General features: G+C 36.5%; 1 protein-coding gene across 3 annotated transcripts in view; it reads left to right on the forward strand.

The window, feature by feature from the left end:
- The window catches only part of OPRK1 (opioid receptor kappa 1), a 29,245-nt gene extending 12,259 nt beyond the window's left edge, over positions 1 to 16,986 (forward strand). For 2 of the 3 annotated variants that reach the window (XM_039868945.1, XM_039868947.1), the window contains 2 exons: positions 7,225 to 7,577; positions 13,690 to 16,986. In XM_039868945.1, coding sequence (XP_039724879.1) covers positions 7,225 to 7,577; positions 13,690 to 14,222 — 886 coding nt within the window. In that variant the 3' untranslated portion in view covers positions 14,223 to 16,986. Of the gene's footprint in view, positions 1 to 1,087; positions 2,841 to 7,224; positions 7,578 to 13,689 lie in introns of those variants that run through there. The other variant, XM_039868946.1, reaches the window with a different exon arrangement.
- Positions 16,987 to 21,234: the final 4,248 nt, after the last annotated feature.

The following is a 21,234-nucleotide window of genomic DNA, read 5'->3' on the forward strand; positions in this document are numbered from 1 at the left end:
TCAACAGAAAATCAGCCATTAGATTTTTTTTCTTTCCTTCTTTGGATGAGATGCTGGTTTATGTCTCAGATAAGGAAGACTTATGTAAGAAGAATAGATCTTAGAAGTGAGAATAATATTGTAAAAGGCTTGTGCGTGTGTATGTTTATAGACATTTCTCTGTTGACCAAGCAAGTCAGAATTTAAATGAAAGATGAGAAAAAACATGAAATGTGATGAATTGAGAGATCTCAAAGGAATTGGTCTAAAGCTAGAAAAAAATGCCATCAGATTAAGAATGGCTAGAGTTATGATCATTTAGAGATAAACTATAAAAATAGGGACAATTTTCTGAGCTCCCATTGGGCTCATTAACTCATTATTAACTCAATTTAACTTCACAACAAAATGCTAAACTTTCTGTGCCTTACTATGTTGCTTTCTATCTAGTGAAGGGCCTACTTCTTCTGACAGATGACAGAACAGGAGGGTATCTTGTCTTTCTCTACCAGCATTTTGTAGCTTATTTAGCTAGATTAGTTTTCTGTGTAAAAATGGAAAATTAATTTCTGATATCTACATACATATCCAAATAGTCATACACTAGGAAACAACACTTTAGTCATTTGAGATTTGTAATTTTCCACTGGGTGTTGTTGGACATGATAAGCACTCACTCTGAGTACACAGTTCAATATATTCGAATACTGTTCTCGGAGTCACTGTTCTCGGAGTCACTGTCTATAGTTCACCCCAACTGTAGACAGGATGAGCACTTCCTAGGGCACTGGCTATTCCAGTGAAATCATCACTTCGACATTCCCGTTCTTACCCTCTCACCACCGCCCTTCATGGAGAGCCTGCTGAGGGTGTGGGGCAATACATGTCCATTCTGGCTGTGTGTTCCTACCTGAGTGGTGACTACAGTCTCCATAGTTGTAGGACTCAGAGACATACTCAGCTTCTCCTTATAGCTTTTTTCTCTTTATAGCTTTTGCTCTTTGCATGGAAGAGTAATGTTGGGGAAATAAAGGGGCCCGATGCCTGTGGGAATATGACTCCTTCAGAATAGTATAGATTTAAGCAATTTCGCAGTCAGTTAATGGAGAAACAATAACTGAATTTACCTTTTTCTAAAATTAATAAGCTACTTTCCTTTAGTAAATAGCCATAATTTCAATAGTAAATAGTCCAAAAGGACGTACTGCAAGTTAATTTCATTGAGATGAACTGAAGGTATCCACAGGATTTAATGAAGCAAACTCATTATGTTTTCAAATAAATTCTTCTGAGATTTCACATCAGTATAGCCATCATTGTTTTTGATTGCTTTAAAAATAAAATCTAAAATCTAGAATGCTATGTGTCTGGAAAACATACGCAGGAAATGAATAAATCATGCTTTTTGGCAATACAGAGAAGAGTGCCAAAACTTTTGTTTCTCTATGCTAGTCTTCCACTGTTGGTCAAAAGGATTACATATCTCGGGGTGCAGAATTTTCATCTATTGAGTGTGGTGTTTGGGGTCTTCAGACTCCTAGTGCAGCTTTAGCATTGTAGGATAGAGGCTAGCTTCTTGTGCGTCAGTGGCGTTTGATCACACTTTTCTTTCACCAGACCAAACATTTATTCAGGTGATATTTGATACATTAAAGAAGTCTATTTAAAAAAAAATGGCCACCAGGTGTTTATTTGTTTTCATTATATTGGAGCTGTAGTTCGAAAGCTACTCAGAAGACTCAGATTTTACTTCCCATTGTCTCACTAATAAATAGTTTTAGGCAAGTCACTTACTTCTGCTTTACTTAGTTTCCTCACCTGAAAAATGGATACTGCCTTTGGGAAAACTCAAACACTATAATGTACATGACAGCATGCATCCATTGAGGGCTAGTACTAGTATGCTAATGCTAATGTTTTACATCAGGCCATGTCCTGGTCCCTCAGGTCAAATGTTTTCTTCCCTCATGATGCATACTCAATGGCCCTAATCAGAATGTTTTTCTATCTTTAGCTGCTGGAAGTGGCAGAATTCACAGAATCATGCTATTTCTCTGATAAAAATCTGACTCCCCTTAAGAAGCTTTTGAATATTGAATTCCTTTACATATTAGATATTGACTCTGAGGACTCCTGAGAATCAGAATCAGAAAAAAAAAAAAAGTGGGGCATTGCTATCTTACAAGATTGCAACATGGGTTATTAGGACTGTAGTAGATAACTAGCAATAACAGTAACAATAATAACAACAGCAGTGCAGCAATGATGACGAAGAGCTGGCATTTACTGAGCAATCCTGTGCTACGTAATCTGAGGCATTATCTCACTTAATCATCATTACAACTTTGCCAGATAATGTAGTTTCTAAAAGAGTCTGTCACATAATTATTCCTCAATAAATACTCTAAAATAGTTCTTCCTCCTGGTGTTCAAGATTCTCTGTGGCCTGACACTTCATTTCCCATCACTGCCAGCCTCTCATTACCCCCAACAGGACCTTAACCCCTGAAAAAGACTCTAGCCATCAAGCCTCTCTGTCTACCAGAATTCTTCTCAATGATCAAGCTACTGTCCATATTTTCCCTTCTTCAAGATCTCCTCATTACACATAGCTCTTTCCCTTCTGCCTATTCCTCTAGTTCACATTATAATTTTGACTTAGTTAGTTTAAAAGATTCTAGGAGCAGGTTTGTATGTTGAATTTATTTTTCAGTCATCCTCCATGTCCAGGATATTGCTGTGTATGGAATGTGAACTTAATGTGTTGAAATAATGAAAGGATGAAGACAGGGGAGGGAACATGAATATAACTGGAGAGAGAAGAGAGGCTGTGTATATGTCAACACGGGAAACAATTGCAGGTAAGAGCTAAAAATAACATAGACCAATAAAACTGAAAATGTGTTTGTGTTTAAAGATGTATGATGCTTACCCATGAAGATTATGGATTCATCATACTGTCTTAAAGCTAAAATGGAGCTTCTGATTTATGAATCATCATTTAAATTTTTATAAAAACCCACTTGGGCAATGAGCCTCAACAGCAAGGCATGCTAATTGAAGAATGATTTCTTCTACCTCGTGCTGTCTGAGCACAGCAAGCACATGGAAAGGATAAGAAGCCCTGGGACCACTGCGGCACAAGGTCAACATTCCTCCTTCTTGTACTTCATTTCTTGTGTGTCAAGTGTCACACTCTGCCAGCAACTGAGCTTGGTGACATTAGTTCGTGATAGCTCAGCAGTTAACTTTGTTTCCCTCACCATCACACAAATGTGTACAGCTGCCAATTTAGAAGCCACCCCTTAATTCTCTAAAGAGAACTACAGTAGGCAGATCTTGAGCTAAAGTGTTATGGAGAGCATTTTTAACTCCCGGAGACAGCCTCTGCCATGTCCAGTGATGACCAATTCACAGCAAGCACTCTCCATTCCATAGTTGACTGCTCTTTCTGGACTGCTCTATGCATCTTTCCTTGCACACTGTACTGTTGTTTCCAGGTTTATAACATTGTCAAGTTTAATGAGGACAGCCCACGGACTAAGCTCTTTTAGTGCCATATGCTCCTGTGGTGTGTACGCTAAAAAGTGCAACCACTTGCTGCCAGCCCACCTCCAGCTTCTCTTCATAAACCCGCACTTCTCGCCCAGATGGCACCATTTTACTGGAAATACTTGTGAATTTTTTTAAAGCCGTGTGGATGAAATGGAAAATAATTCCATATCCTACCATAGTAAGACAACTTACTTTCTTTTCCCATCAGTGGACATACAATGATGGGAAAGAGTAACTATTTCATTTTGGTTAAATACAAGCAATACACAATAGCTCAACCAGCCTGTCTTGGAGGGTGAGGGTCTTGCTTTATAATCATGTGTTCCTAGAATCCAATCCAGTGTAGTACAGGAAAGACTCAATATATGTTCAACTCATAGTTTATTTATTACTTTTAATTACACCTGCTTAGTTCTCCTTTTCAGTGTTGTAGGCTTATAAGTATGTGTCTTCCAGAACTCTGTGAGAAGGGCCTTGTTCTGCTGTCCTTTCCACCTCCTCCCCCTGAGCTCCTGCCTCTGCTAACACTAGACAAATTACTTAAATTACTCAGGTCTAACTTTCTTCAACTGTATTAGGGAAAAGACATAAATCTGCAGGGTAAACTTGAAGGGCAGTTATTGTGAGCTCAAAGAAGATACATAGAAGTCAAATTGAGCTTTGTAAATTATACAGTGCTGGGGAGGCATAAGAATGCAGGAACTGGGATCAAACTTGGGTTTGAATTCCTGCCATACCCTTTATAACTGTATTACTTTGACAAACTTACATAATTCCTGTAAATTTTTGGTGACCTCCTTTATAGAATAGGTACTAATATCATACAGAATTGCTTTGAAGACTAAATGGGATAAAGCATGTGGAAAGTACAGCAGAGTGCCTGACACAGGGTGTGTTTTGAAATAAATAATTATTGTTATTGTCTTTAATATGAACCTTCTCAAAATAGGGAGCTGATGCCATGACATTGGGATGTTGGTAGATCCAGGGGTTTCTGTAGTAGGAGAGGGCAGGCTCCATTCTAGGTCCCTGGTAAATGTTACCAGCCTTTGGGGATGGTAACAGCTGTAGCTCCCACATGAGTGATGGGGACAGAGCTTGTTTCTCTGGGAGCAGGGACTTTTGCTACAATTAGTGCAATTTGTAGACATTTTTGTTGTGGGCGGTCATCTCTCTTATTCTAATATCTGATGACAGGATTTTAATTATAAGTGTTTAAGCAATTTCTTACATCCATTTGTTACAAATATTTTTTATAAGCTAAGAGCAGGCTACCATGCAACGTTTTATGATTACTTAAAGATGCATGTTATGTTATATTGTAATTCATGTATCATTCCATTCATATTCTTGCAGCGTGTTAGGTCTCAGCTTCATTTTTTACTCTTTACTGTTTGGAGGGAGAAAGTTGAAAGAGTATATTCAAGCTAAATCAGGTAAATGCATCCCTGGGCATTAGCTAGAAACTATGTTCTTCTCTACTTCCTGTGCTAATTTGTGACCTCCACCCACAGGGATAGGTAAGAGTAATTACTATTTCGTTTTGATTAAATATAAACAATACACAGTAGCTCAACCAGCCTGTCTTTGAGGGTGAGGGTCTTGCTTTATAAGAGAGGAAAGAAGAGTTGGGGAACATGAGATAAATGAGATGTAGTCTCTGGATCATGTGATTTTATTAATTATCTCAGGAACTTTATGAGATTGGTATTCCCCATTTTATAGTTGGAAAACTGAAGATCAGAGTTTTTAGTGACCTCTCCAAAGTTTATCAATTGGAAGGAAAAATGACTAGAACCCAGGTCTACCTAACTGTGTAAGGCAGAGAAAATTAATCTGACTTCATAAAGTGGAGAATATGAGGGTCACAAAATGTGAGAAGTCAAAGAAGTCTAAAATCTTTGCTAGTATCAAGGATTTGGAGGGAAAAAGTTGAAAGAGTAAGGGATCAGTTTGTAAAATGCATTTTTCAAACATAAACCCATATTTTTAAGAAGACAATATGTAACATAGCATTTCAGGCTTGCTCAATGGAAACATATAGCTCTATCTCAGTAAGTGTACTCGCTTAGTATCTATGCCTCTATAAAGACTATGCTCTGTGCATTGGCTTTACACATTTAATCACTTTCTAAAGCTCATGGACCATTTACTATTTGACTGAAAACTGTAAAGGAAAAACATATTTTTAAATAAACCCCTCACTCTCTAAATTAAAACATTGTTTAGTTAATACAGCATTGAAATGGAAACCAAAGGGTATTACCAGTCCTTACAATGCCTTCATCCAAGCACAACAAATCTGTTTCCTAATAAGAAGAGAGGAGAAAAAGGACCATTGGGGGTGGGATGGGGGACAAGGGCAGTGCGAAACTAAGAGTGACGTGTGTCAGAGATTTTGAGTCAGGCCATCCACTGCCTTTATCTCATGTACTGCCAGTTCAGTTTTACTATCCTCATTTAACAGGAACTGAAACTCGGGAAAATTTCATACTGAGTTTAGCCTCAGGACTTCACATTAGACCACACTTTCCAAAGGGAGCTAAGACTGTTCCATCATTTCATGTTAAAGAAGTTGCTCATGTGGAAATTTTTGTCTTGAATCAACACCAACACAGTGATCAATGAATACCATTGATATTGATTTTATCGCCAATGCAGAAGTGGTTTTCCATAAGGAAGCTCCTTTTAAATGACTTTAATAAAAGTCATGGCCATAATATTGAAGAAATCTAGCTCCTCGAAGGTACATGGGGCACGGATGAATTAATTGTGATAAGGTCTACAAATCTGAGATGTGTAGAAAGTAATATATTATGGATTTCCCCAACATATATTAGCATTTGGTCTCTGATCTAATTTGGAACGTTTTATGTGCTACAGATCCCTGAGGAAGCATTCTCTAAGTAAAAAAAATCCTCTTAATTCAGTTTTAGTTGAAAATAGAGTTGTTCTAAACTATGATGATGGACAGAAATTTAACTTTGGGTGATGAACGCATAATGCAATATACATATGATGTATATTTTAATTGTACACTTGAAACATATAATTTTATTAACCAAAGTCACCCCAATAAATTAATTTTTAAAAACTTCATGTTATAATGGAAAGAATAATTTGGGCTCAAAGGCAATCTTTCTGACCTACTTTGAAAATTACTCTCTCCTCAGTTGGAAGATAAAACAAATTATGTGCTTTAAAACTCTCTCAAGATGAGAGGAGAGAAAACCAGAATTCTTTCTCGCTTACTGTACCAGATTACATTTAATGCTATGACAGGTATAAGGGAAGAACTTGGCCAGCTCTACTTATATAGAGCATTTAAAATGAAAAACTTAGTTTTGTTTTAGCCACTGAAACTGAAAAGACCTGTATTATATGCAAATCTGTTGAAAAGATCTATACTATGTATATTTATTTATCTACTTATGTGGTTTTCTTTATCTTTTAATTTTTTAATTTAAATATATTTCTATGCAAAGCTAAATAAAGTCAGAGGTTTTTCCTTATTTTTTATAGAACCCCTAATGTCTAGAACAGTTCTTTTACATATTATACACTCAATAAACATGTAAAGAATAAGTGAATGAAAAACAAATTCAATAACCCAAAGACTGTTGCAAACACAATCACCTCATGGATTTGACATGAAGATAGAGGGAAATGATCTTGGTTCTTGTCTTTTAGATACACTAAGATGAAGACAGCGACCAACATTTATATATTTAACCTGGCTTTAGCAGATGCTTTAGTTACTACTACCATGCCCTTCCAGAGCACGGTCTACCTGATGAATTCCTGGCCATTTGGGGATATACTGTGCAAGATAGTCATTTCCATTGACTACTACAACATGTTTACCAGCATATTCACCTTGACCATGATGAGTGTGGATCGATACATTGCTGTGTGCCACCCTGTCAAGGCATTGGACTTTCGCACGCCCTTGAAAGCAAAGATCATCAATATCTGTATTTGGCTTCTGTCTTCATCTGTTGGCATATCCGCGATAGTCCTTGGAGGAACTAAAGTCAGGGAAGGTAAGAGCAGTCATTTTCATTTTGTTTTTTAAAACTTAATTTCTAATTAAATAAGCTCTTGATTTGGTAGGATACACATCTAGAGGAAAGGCTAAAAGACAATGGAAATATAATGCCTAAATCCATGTAAGATGAGAAATAAAACAATTTTGTGTTTCCACATCTATACACAAGATAAGATAATGACATAAACTGAACACAGAGGCTCAACCTATCTCCTACTCTGGAAGTCCTTACTGGAATCCGAGGGGTGGGCATGAAGTAAGGAACTACAAGCATGTGGATTTTTGAAATATGATTCCATTGTCTTCTGGCAATTCTGATACACCTTTTTTTCTCCCTAAAAAGAGTCCTGAATCATTAGAGATGTATTGCTCTTTATCCTCTTCTCCTTGGGAGTTATTCTCCACGTCATCATCATAACAGCTACATTTGACTGTAGGCCATTCGAAATCAAGTTCATAGATGGATGGTTATACAGATGACCAGAACCATTAGATTTTGGATATATTAGTTCTTACCCCATGCCAACAGGATACTTGATGTTTTCCCTGTATTTCCCTGTAGGACAGTGGTTCTCACCCTGGACTTCACATTGGAGTCATCTGGGTACTTTAGAAAATATTGCTGCCTGTGTCACAGCCTGGAGAGTCTAGTTTAGTTGACTTGAGGCACAGTCTGGGTGTCAAGATTTTTAAAATCTCCCCAGTCTGACAGTGACCTGTAGTCAAGGTGAGAACTACTGTTCTAAGAATTTTGCTTTACTAGTAAAAGGTTAAGGTGTAAATATATCTTTGGTCTTAATAGAAACTTATGGGAGGAGGGAAGTAGAACAATTATTTTGGACTTTATAAATGTTATTTATTGCCTTAGCAGTTGTCTAAATGCTCCAGTTTGTTAGAGAGGTTCATGAAAGCGGTGGGTACAGATAATTGAATATGTTTAGCAGGGACTTACCAGGTCATAGGGAAAGATGCTAAAATCATAGCTTATCTTGCATGGTACACATTTTTTAATAGAGCATATTTTTTTTTTCTTCTGAAACTATAAAATGAATTTCCAGCATACACACTGCAGGTGTTAAGCTATAATACTTGGTCAATTTTAAGAAGTTTACTTTAGCAGAGAAGCATTTTTAAAAATGATTAATTACACACAAGATTTTGTTTCTTTAGCCATAGAACAAGTAAAAGTAAAGTAGCAATAATATTTAGCCTAAGGGGTTCATGCATAATAACTCAGATTCTGCATATGCTTTATGAGATTGAGAAGAATGGGCTAAATAATAAAAGAAGATGATTTTTTCCAGGGCCAATAAAAATAACTGATTTTTATATTTCATGTTATGCTTATAGACTTAACCACTACACTCCTCTACAAATTATCAGAAAACGACATCCTAGAAGAAATGGATTTCGATTAGGTTTTTGAAAAAGAAAATGAAGATAGATGTGGGTTTTTCAGGAAGGAGTTGCTGTAGATAAATGTGTGCAGATGCAACGGAAGTAAACATCCACCAACATAAGAAGGGATTAATTTGTGCAGCAAATATGGAGAAAATGGGAGAAAATTAAAGTAATCTTGTAAGAGGGCCCCATTCTTCCTTTGTCTTTTATTTCTGGAAGCAGATTTTGTTTACATGATGACAGATTGTCTTCAGACCATCTAGTGTGCTCATTTTGGAGTGTTGCATTGTACTGCATGTCAAGAGCCTTGGATGACCAAGAGGAGTGTTTTAGATACTCTCTATGCCCTGAATTGGAGCTGAATGCTCTTGTTGTTATGTTTGTAGAGAGGATGCTCACTGCAAGGAATATCATTAGAACACATCCACTTAGACAAGAAATCTCAGCTAATCCTTCTAAGTTTAACGTAGTTCTTTTTGGTTAGGAACATGGATTCTGGAAGCAAACTGCTTGAGATCGATTTCATCACTTTAGAGATGTTACTTAGACTTCTGTGCCTCAATTTCCTCACCTTCAAAATAGGGCTAATAATAGTGCCTACTTTCTAGGGTGTTTTCCAAGTCTAATGAGTCAATGAATGGAAAGCTGGTAAAGCAGTGCCTGGTGTTGATAAGTGTTAGCTACTAGCATCATCATCTGACATCCTGAGTTATTAGGTCCTGCCTTATCGTTTATGTTTATTAACGTCTATAGAGTATTCATTCTATATTGAGGGCTCTTTTGTACAGAAAAATTTCCACTTTATGTGCTTAATATGTTAAATATAACATTTTAATATGTGTACTATATATTTTGGGAATTCATAGTCTGCCTATTATTATTATTGTAATAGCTAAGTTATGATAATAGCTACAAACAGAAACAGAATTATTCTTTAATTCTTTAGATATTAGATAATTATAACAGGCATGACACACTGGAACATGTACCAAAGAAGGCTATGACATTGTAATATTAATTTAAAAGGAAAAGAAAGACTGCTTTAAAAAAAACACTTTGTTATGATTGACATGCAAAAAGCTATGCATATTTTACAACTCTATAAGTTTGGGAATAAGTATATACCTGTGAAAACATCACCCCATCAAGACCTTAGATATATCTGTCACCTTCCAAAGTTTCCTCCTATCCTCTTTATTATTATTTGTGTGTGTGTGATAAGAACATTTAACATAAGGTATACCTTCTTAACAAATTTTACTTATAGTACAGTATTGTTAACTATAGGACCCTTGCTGCATAGCAAATCCAGAACTTATTTACTTGAATAACTGAAACTTTATACCTTTGACCATCGCTTGGCATTGTCCCTTCCACACCAGCCTCTGAAAACCACAGTTCTACTCTATGCTTCTATGAATTTGGCTATTTTAGATTCCACATATAAATGAGATCATATAGTATTTGTCTTGCCTTGTCTGGCTTATTTCACTTAACATAATGTGCACCAGGAATATCCATGTCATTGAAAATGGCAGGATTTTCTTCTTTTTTAAGGCCGAATATTTCATTATATATGGTTGTGTAAATGTATATACACACATATATATGTGTGTGTGTGTATGTATATACACACATATATATGTATATATATACACACACACACATATATATGTGTATATGTGTACCATATATATAAATATTCCAAATTTTCTTTATACATTCATCTATTGATAGATATTTATGTTGTTTCCACATCTTAGCTTTTATAAATAATGTTGCAATGAATGTGGAAGTGCATGTATCTTTTGAGATCCTGATTTCAGGTCTTTTGGATAAATACCAAGAAGTGAGATCACTAGATTATATGGTAGTTCTATTTTTAATTTCTTGATGATCTGTCAAGAAGTGGGGTACTAAAGTTCCCTACTATTATTGTATTACTTTCTGTGTCTCCTTTCTGTTCTGTTAACATGTTTTATATATTTAGGTGCTCCAATGTTGAGTGCATATATATTTACAATTGTTATATCCTCTTGATGAATTAAAATATTTATTATTATATAATAACCTCCTTTGCCTCTTGAGACAATTTTTACCTTAAAGTCTATTTTGTCCGATGCAAAATAAAGTCTATTTTGTCCTGCTCTCTTTTACTTACCATTCACATAGACTGTCTTTTTCTTGTCTTTTATTTTTAGCCTACATATATCTTTAAAGGTAAAGGTGCACTCTTTTTTCCTAAAACAGAAAATTTTATAAAAATAGTGTTTTGAACTTGAATTTCCTTGATGATTGCTCCAGAACTCCTCCCCACCCCCCGCCCCTTTTTATGATATAAATTAAGCTTCATTAACAGTTCTGGGGGATATTTTCAACCTTATCATTGTTTTTTTTTTTCAAATTCTTATAAAAGAAGCTATTATTTAACTCATGTATCAAATAATTTTGAGTTTCTACTATATGTGTGACAATTTGTTCAAGAGGAAGCTGATCCTCAGTGTTAAAAGATGTATCTACATTAGACAGCCCTGATGGTGTTTTGTTTATTTTAGCAGGTTACACTTACATAATAACTACTGGTTACTCTTCTACAATAACTACTGTAATCAGTTCATATTTTTAAGGGTTTCCATGTGGCATTCGTTTATTTCACAATTTATTCTCCTTAAGCACCATATGTTTTTGACACCCTATATGGCAGGAATTAAATATTGAATAAGGCAGGCTGAGTACCTATTCTAAGATAGTTCACATCCTGGATGTGAACATTAAGAAAGGTAACACATTATTACAGAAGAGCTTCTATCTAGCTTCTGTTATTATATAATGTAAAAAAATAAGATGAGCATAAAATATAGAGATAATATATGTTTCAAGGCGAGGACTATTCAAATGTTTCAGCCTCTATATAAATGTCTCTGAAATGACATTTAATCTGAGACCAACTGCAAGAAAGAGACAATGTTGGAACACACAAAAGTTAAGTGGGGAAAAAAAGTATTCTCTACCTTTAAAGAAGCTAGATTGAATAAACAAATTAAACCCAGGATAAAATATTTTTTAAACTCAGAATTTTGCAATGTGCCACCAATCAAAAGTTATGTAATAAATATCTTTTTTTCTATGATAATAACAATGATTTTTTTAAAAACCATTTTGATTGTTCTTAGTCCCATAAACACTAAAGCAAAAATTAAAAGAGATACTTGTTCATTTCTAACAGGCTTCATAGTAATAGTATTTTGAACAATGATTTTTGTAGAGAATAAAAAATTATAAGTTTTTCTGGGAGCTTTCATTTACTACCGAAAGGCTTGATCTGGTATTTACTTGATAACAGGTATGTCTCCAAGATATCTTTATTAAATGGCCAAAGTGGTTATAATTTTTGTATTTTAAAGTATACCCAATTGAAATTCCAAGAAGATACATTTTGTTTTATTTAGGAATATTTGATTAAGATCACATTACCATGTTTTAGAAAACATTGTTAAAAGAGTTGTTTAAAAAATACTCGCTATTTAAAAAATACTCATGGTATTTTTCAAGCAGATTTTTCCAATGTCAGAAGAAAATATTTTATTATAAAAATTACACTCAGTATTGCTCATGATTACTTCATCCATAAGGAAGGATCAGCACAGTTTTTATCTGCTCTGTGCTCGATGACAGCTCAAGGGCAAGAAGAAAAAAATGTGGGCTGGTTGATGCTTGAGGAAAAGGGGAGTAAAAAAAAGGGAGGAAAAAGGAAATGCTTGAGGAAAAGCAGATTCCCAATGAATGTATTATAAAAGGTACTTGTCCTTGGCCTCTGCTCTTTCTAATATTAAGGTCATTCCAAAGAAAATACTCTCCATCAAAGAGAAGCAGAGCAAATAAATTAATTTTCTAAGTAATCATGTAAAAATATGTGTCTGTTATATAGTCAGTGTTGATAAAAAGGAAAATGTATCTGATTTATGAACTTCCTTGGTGATGATGATGATTCTCTCCTTTCTCTTCCTCCCCCTTCCATTTTCTTTCTTCTACCCCTCCTCCTTCTCCTCCTCCAAAAGTTTACTCATGTTTCAGCAATGCCCCTTATCAAAAGGATCACCACTGCTTTCATTAAATTGTAATGAATTTAATTTCATTAAATTGTAAACTGTAATAGCTAAACAAATTTCATATACATTTTTATTGGCCTATATAATGGTTTCTTATAAACAAATTAATGCTTTCCAGACAAGTTGGCTTTTGTTAAATTAAATGGCTATATTTACAATATTTTGTCATTTATTACAAATAGATTCTAGCTTTTATTGCCAGAGCCTTGGATCTGGGAGAATTATTAATAAATGGAAATCCAAATAAGTGCTCATGCTATAAATTAATAATTTAGCTGTTCTGAAAGTCATCAGTGTCAAACCAGTTTCCACAACTAGATAATTCATATTGCTAGCTAATTTAATTTATTCTGTAGTTTCATGTCTGTTACTAATAAATGATGACTTTCTGTGTTCATCATTCCATGCGCAAGGACAGGTTGGTTAATATGTATGGCATTCATTACTAATTAGTGATCTGCTTCGGGTAATATCATCTCACCATAATTGGACCTTTGCAACCAAGAGTGTTAAAATTCACATTTAAAACACTTTGCAGCCATGGTAATAATTCTTTTTTTTTTTTGTGGTTTGGTTTGTTCTGTTCACTTCCTCCAGACATAGATGTCATCGAGTGTTCCTTGCAGTTCCCAGATGATGATTACTCCTGGTGGGACCTCTTCATGAAGATCTGCGTCTTTGTATTTGCCTTTGTGATTCCTGTCATCATCATCATCCTCTGCTACACCCTGATGATCCTGCGCTTAAAGAGCGTCCGACTCCTTTCTGGCTCCAGAGAGAAAGATCGCAACCTCCGCCGGATCACACGGCTCGTCCTGGTGGTGGTGGCGGTCTTTGTCATCTGCTGGACTCCCATTCACATTTTCATCCTGGTGGAGGCTCTGGGGAGCACCTCTCACAGCACAGCTGCCCTCTCCAGCTATTACTTTTGCATCGCCTTAGGTTACACCAACAGCAGCCTGAATCCCATTCTCTATGCCTTTCTCGATGAAAACTTCAAAAGATGTTTCAAGGACTTCTGCTTTCCAATTAAGATGAAGATGGAGCGACAGAGCACTAGTCGAGTCAGAAATACAGTTCAGGCTGCTGCTTACATGAGGGATGTTGACGGGATAAATAAACCAGTATGACTAGTCGTGGAGATGTCTTCTTATAGTTCTCCAGGAGGAGAAGAGTTCAATGATCTAGGTTTAACTCAGATTACTACTGCAGTCTGAGATGGAAAAGTAGAATGTCTAACAAACTTTTAGGAATCTCATAGTCCGAAGTCATAAGATACAGGCTGCATTAGCGACCCAGGTCAGTGGAGTACAAAAGGTCCCAGTGAGGAAACCCAGTCCCTCTCTCTAGGGCAGGGAAGCAAGGCTTACTCCCAGTTCCTTTGACAAACAAGAAACACTCCTTTTTCTTCTAGTTACCTAGATTTACTTCAGGACTCAGCTGCTGTGGCCTTCCTATGCGATGTGATTTCAAAAGCTCTGTTTAAAACAAACAAACAAAAAAACCACTGGTTTCAGAGCTTAGTGGGTATCAGACCCCGACACTTAACATTGACAGAAGTAACCTCATAAGAACGACAACCATTTCCAGGGCCCATGCCCGGCTCGCTTTATGCTGCATGCACACGCATTGTATGTGGCTGTGTGGTGAGGAATCCAGCTTAAGTCTGACTTGGACCCACACCTGAAGTGTCTGATGTTCATATGCAGTAGAAAATTATGTTGATATTTAAATATACAAAAGGTGGTTTCGAACATAGTTTAATTTCTTGAAAACTATATTTTTAGCATGCTATTCAGATAAATAATCTCGCAAAAAAAAGTATGTCTTGATGTGAATAAACATAGAGTAGTTTCAATACCACCAAAAGTATATATAGTTTTATCTGTAAATAATAGTGTAAACAAGGAATGGGTTTGCCTTCCACCCAGGCAGTTTCCACATGTGTAAACAAGGAATGGGTTTGCCTTCTACCCAGGCAGTTTCTTGAGGGCATGCCTGTGATATCCCCTGAGTTATTTAGAGCTAATATTGAGACATTTTGCTGCAACAGAAGCTTCTCTTTGTGAATCAGTCAGTGGCACCATCTCTTTCAGACTCTCTGAGCACCAATTAGTCCTTTAACAGTGCCCATAACTCCTGTGTCAATCAATCACAAAATATTTAACTCTCTCTTAGGTTGTAGCTTTTGCAGAATCTAATTTATACACAATATCTTGTTATGAATATATATCTATTATCATTCTCTCTGTTCATGGGGGGAGAGCATTTTGCTCATGTAAATCTTGAGAGATTATTTTGTGGCTTTCAGAGGAAAGTAGAATCGTTCCTAATTGTGGGCTGAATGAAGACATAATGCCACTCGTGAAGCTTAGACATACCTTGCACTGCATTCTGTGAAGAGCACATCTGCTGAAGATAATGCCATGAGCAGCACATTTAGGGGAATTTTGCTAAAACTTGTAGATGATATACAAATTTCCCCTTCTTTTCCCTGAAGCTTACTGTTTCAGAGGTAATGGCTTTTTTTCCAAGGTAATTTGCCTGGGTAGAATAAAGGGATAATTTAGAAATAACACCCATCTTTCTTTTAGCCAATAAGTATTTGAACAACATCCTCTGAAATTGTATAGGAAAATCAAATGTATAGGGCTACATAACTATAGATATCATACTCTAAAACTTCTGTTCACTGTGTGCTTTCTCTTGTGTATACTCTCCCCTTTTGGATTGAAGGTTTTATATGTGGCTTCAGAAGTTTAGTTTGGTGGTATTTGTCGATTCCAGATTTTCATAGCACCTAATACAGATGCCTTATGGCTGCAAAGCAGGGTTTTTCCTGATGAAAACAAAGTGTTCTTTGAGAATTTATTAAATTTCACTGATTTTTCTTAAGTGTCCTTCTATTCTTATAATAATTGTAGATAGGAATGGCTTAAATATTGGGTGATATTCACCTATGGTTAAAAATCTTGGCTATCATACAGGAGGGATAGCTATGTAGTGAGTAGTTTCAGAAATAAGTCCCACTGAAATGGAAAATATAGAAGCCTCTTTACAACAGTAAAACCAAGGAAATTTTCTTGAAGGATTCTTACACAGTGCAAAACTATAACAGAGATAAAATCATAGAACAGACTTATAGTAATGTGTTCGTTTTAACTTAATATCCCACATGCCTTTATAGCATCAGTTGCCATTATTGCAGCCTGAGCTTTAGCCTGATCATCCTGTACCTTTTCATATCTAAGTTTGCAGCCCAAAGAGAGAAAGGAGTAGATCTATGTGCTCATGAGAGGTGTTATAAGCTTCTCCATTATTGTTGACACCAATTTTCTCAAACTAAAAGAGGAGGGAAGATGGCTATGTAATTTTAGGGCACTACATTAAAGAATGATAAAATGAATCATGTATGTTAAGAGAAATGCCACTTAGACAAATGTGTTTCTTTGTTAAAAGTGAGTATGTGCATAAATGTGTGTACATGCATGCATGTGACTATGGACTATGTATGTGTCTGTAATAGTGTGAGCATGCATTCCTGTTTAAGTGTGTGTGCATGTCTGTGAGTGTGTGTGTACTGTCATGAAGTGGTGGTCATATTGCAATTCCTTCATCATTCCAGAAAATGCATTTGTCCTAGCCCCACTTCCTCTCAAATATGTCCCATCTCTTGATGTCCTTGTTCTCCCATCATAGCAAGGAGTGCACTGTCTGCCATGTCTGTTTGAGACCAGAACTGCATGTATCTAAACTTGAGATCAGCTCTCTACATGAACTTCATCTTCCAACCTGAGTGACAACTTCTGGAAGGTATGATCTAGTGAGGGGTCAGAAAAAAATGCAAGGAAATGAAATAGACATTCAGGAGGCATGGGGATTAAAAAAAAAAAACCCAAAACATAATTCTACCTGGGAGGAGATTGGAACCACCATTAGTGACTTAGACTACTCTTATGAATCTAGGAGCATCTGCTATGCAAAAGGTTCAGGTCAAAACTCCAGGCTTTATACTAAAAAAGCATAATTTGGAAATATAGTTTTGAAAAATCAAGGAGTATTCATAAAGATCTTAAGAAAATGGCTCTATTCTATGATGTACTACTGAGAAATAAAAGTTCTTAAATTTGTATAACCATTATCAGACACTTTATAGACGTTTCATCTAGTATTGGGACATAATGAGATGAATTACTGAAATAAAAAAATACATGGGCTGGCTTTAAATTAGAGCTTTTTAAAAGAGAAATGTGTTACAAGTTGTATGTCCATTCGATGAGATTTATTTTCTAAGCAAGAGTTGTTTGGAAGATTCAGCATAAATTTGAAAATCCCATCCTAAAAAGTCATTAAAATGTTTGCCCTAGGTAATTTTCTTCTCTGAAAGAAAAATATATTCATGTATCCTTTACTATAATGTATATTATTTATATCTTGTACTTTTAAAAGATAATTAGACATTGTGTATATCATTGTGTGCCTTGCAATAAAATAAAAATTATACCTGCTAAAAATCATGGCAGATGATTAGTGTGATAAATCATTTATTCTTTAATAGTTTTGATGATGCTGCACTTAAGCAAAGACAATGTTAATGGTTTTCTAAACTACAATTTCTTTAACTTTACATCAATGACAATGCTGTGGATGATTAATGGAAAGGATTAAAACATGTAGGAATCTAAACTAGGATTTTAAATTCCCAAACCTATCAATTGCTTAGGAAAATTCACCTGTTTTCACAGAAATGCTGCCAAGATCCCAGAATCAGTGTTACACACTACCCTTCTTTTCTCTTCTCCCCATCACAGAAGAGCCTGCACAGGTGGCTGGGAACTTTAAAACAAACAAACAAACAAAAACAGTGGAGCCAACAGCTGTAACTGGAAGGGAGTAGAGCCATGAGATCACAAACTTGCCTCTTCTCCTCTACATGCCCCTACAGAGCTTGATAAAGCCAAAAACAGCAGGGGGCGATAGGGGGTAGAGGTAGCTCTGGGAGCTTGCGATGCTGGTTCTCCATTGCCTTCCACATTCCCCAGCAGAGTGGTGACTTCCTGTAACCAAGGTGAGTTGAATGCAGAGAGGATACCCACCATCCCAGTGGATACCGCACATCCCTTAAGCAAAATAACATTACTCTGTACCTATCCCAGAGGCGCTATTAGTTCAGGTAAGAGAAAACAAAAATGTGTGTTATAGCACCATCTATTGGAAAACAAAAGAAAGCATTCTACCTATTAACCTGCTGAATTGAGAGCAAAACAGTATCTGTGCAATAAAACAAATTATTACCTCAAATGCGTAGACAGAGAAACAAGTTATCAAATACTGTGAACAAGCAAACTAACTTGGGAGCACAGAAAGATAATGAAAAGTCTCCAGAAACCAAATTCAAAGTTATGGAAGATTATCATTTAAATGACAGAGAATTCGAGATTGTAGTGATAAAGAGACTCAATGATATACAGAAAACTCAGAAGGGCCTTTCAATGAACTCGAGAATAAAATTAGTGAACAAAAGGAGTACTTTACCAAAGAGATGGAAACTATAAAAAAAAAAAATTCTGGAGCTGAATAACTCAATAAATGAGATGAGAAATGCATTAGAGGGCAGTGGAAATAGAACTGCCCAGGTAGAAGAGAGACTTAGTGAACTCAAAGATAGAAATCTAGAAATGATTGAGAAGGAATATTTTTCTTAATTAATAGTTTTAAAAAATAAAAAAAAAATCTTCAATAATTATCTGACTACATGAGAAAGAGCAGATTAGGCATAATAAATATACCCTAAAGAGAAGAGAGGGAGAATGAACACAGAGTCTAGTCAAAGAAATAATTGATGAGAACTTCCCAAGCCTATGGAAATAAGTAGACTTTAGAATAGGGGGAGTTAACAGAATATCTAATTATATCAGTGCCAAAACACATTCTCCAAGACACATTTGATTCAAACTATGAAAAATCAATGACAATTCTCAAGGAAGTCGGCAGGAAGGGGCTGGGGAGGGGAGAGGGAAAGGTGGACTGTAACCTACAAAGGAAATCCCATTGGATTATCATCAGATTTTTCAGTTCAAACATTAAAAAACAGAAAGAGGAAAGAAATTATTCAAAATGTTGAAAGAGGAAAAATTAGCCAAGGCTAATATATATCCAGCAGTTATTCTTTAGATATGAGGGAGAAATAAAAACTTTCCTACACAAACAAAAGCTGAGAGAACTTGCGACCACAAGACCTGCATTATAGGAAATGCTGAAAAGAGCTCCTTTACTGTAAACAAAAATACAAAAGTTAAAAAAAAAGAAAAGAAAAGAAAAAGAAAAAAAAAACCTTTGAGTAAGATGACTAACAGACAGAAGCATGAACCTACAAATCTACTTCAGAATAAGTTATTAAACAGTAAATTATGACAGAAAGTTTAAAGGGAAGAAAAAGGGATTAAAATAACTATATCTATAGCAATGTGATAATGAATACACAACATGAAAATAAGTAATTTATGACAACAAAATCATAAAAGAAAAGAGTAGGAGGAAAGGACTAAATATGTACAAGTGAATGAAGATAAGATGCAATCAGAAGAAAATCAACTATTATATGTATGAGATATTTTACACAATCCTAAAGGTAATCACAAAAGTCCAGAGCTGAAATACAAAACAAACAAAAAGAGAGAGAGAAAGAGAGAAAAAGTGAGAGAAAGAGAGAGAGAGAAAGCAAAGAAAAAAAATCATAGAACACTGCAAAACTAAAATAGCAGACAGAATCACAAGGGAAAAGAAACAATGGGAATAGAGAAACCAGAAAACAAAAGATAAAATGGCTGTAGTAGGTCCTTATAATTAGTAATTGCCCTAAATATAAATGGACCAAAATTACCAATCAAAAGGCACAGAGTAGTGGGATAAATTAAAAAATAAGACCTGACTGAAGATGGGTCAAGATGGCAGACTAGGTAAAAGCAGGGTTCACTTCCTCTCAGGACCACATTAAAATTACAACCAAATTGTAAAATAATCAATGTGGAGAATCACCTGAAGTCCAGCTGATCATCTGATGATATAAAGAAGGAGCCACATCGAAGCCAGTAGGAAGGGAAAAGTCACAAATTGGGCTGGGCCTACATATTCCAGTGGCAGTGAAACGCTGGGAAAGAGAGCATGGCTGCATAGGTCCTCCTGAAGGAGAGAGGGGTCCTAGCCCCATGTGGGGGCTCCTGGCCCAGGGTCCCAGCCCAAGGAAGAGGTATTCCCAAAAAATCTGTCTGTAAAAATAGCGGGGATTCTGGCTATCCAGGTAAGACAGTAGGAGACTGAAATCCCAGACACCCCTTTAAAAGGCACATGCACAGGCTCTCTTGCCCGCAGACACGCACCCTGGGCAAGAGTCATATGGGGAAAGACTGCATTACATGGCACCAGAATGAGGGCTGGAGAGACAGCAGCCATTGTGCCTTTGTTGGGGCCTCCTAAGGGGCAGTCTACATACAGGCGCCAGCTTGCCTGTGTGGAACCTTCTCCACACCACATGGCAATTCTGAAGCTGCACTGGCCTGGGGAGATTGGCCCACCCTACCCAAACCACATATTAACTGGGGCAGCTTGATGCTAGCTGGCTGCCCCTGCCCTGCCCCTTTCTGGCACAGGCATTAGACCTCAGCCAGTGCTGTGAGCACATTTCAGGGAAAACAGTTGTAGACAGATCACTGCCGCCAAGATGAGCATGGTCTATTGTGGGGGTCTGTGGGCCAGTCCCAGATAATAGCTGGTCTTGCTGTAATCTGTGACTTTGTGAGAATTCATGGACACAGAGTTTGCAGCAAAACTGAGGCTGTTTTGTTGGCCTTGTTGCCCCACCCCGCCCAGCCCACAAATTGCCCAGGGCCCACTGACAGGCAGATATCCTCCTCACCCCTCTCTGGGGTTGCACATTCTGCGCAGGCAACAGACCTTGGCTAGCACAGCACACAAACTTTTGGGAAAACAGTGGTAGATGGACCACTGCTGCTGGCATAAGCTATGATATCACTTGGGCAGACCATGGTGGGTTGTGGGCCTGTCCCAGATGGTAGTGGGTCTCACAGTGATCTATGACTTTTGTGGGATGCTGTAGACCAACAACTGGAAGCAAATCTGGCC

Source organism: Pteropus medius, unplaced genomic scaffold (genome assembly GCF_902729225.1).
Source record: "Pteropus medius unplaced genomic scaffold, Ma_sr-lr_union100, whole genome shotgun sequence".
NCBI lineage: Eukaryota > Metazoa > Chordata > Mammalia > Chiroptera > Pteropodidae > Pteropus > Pteropus medius.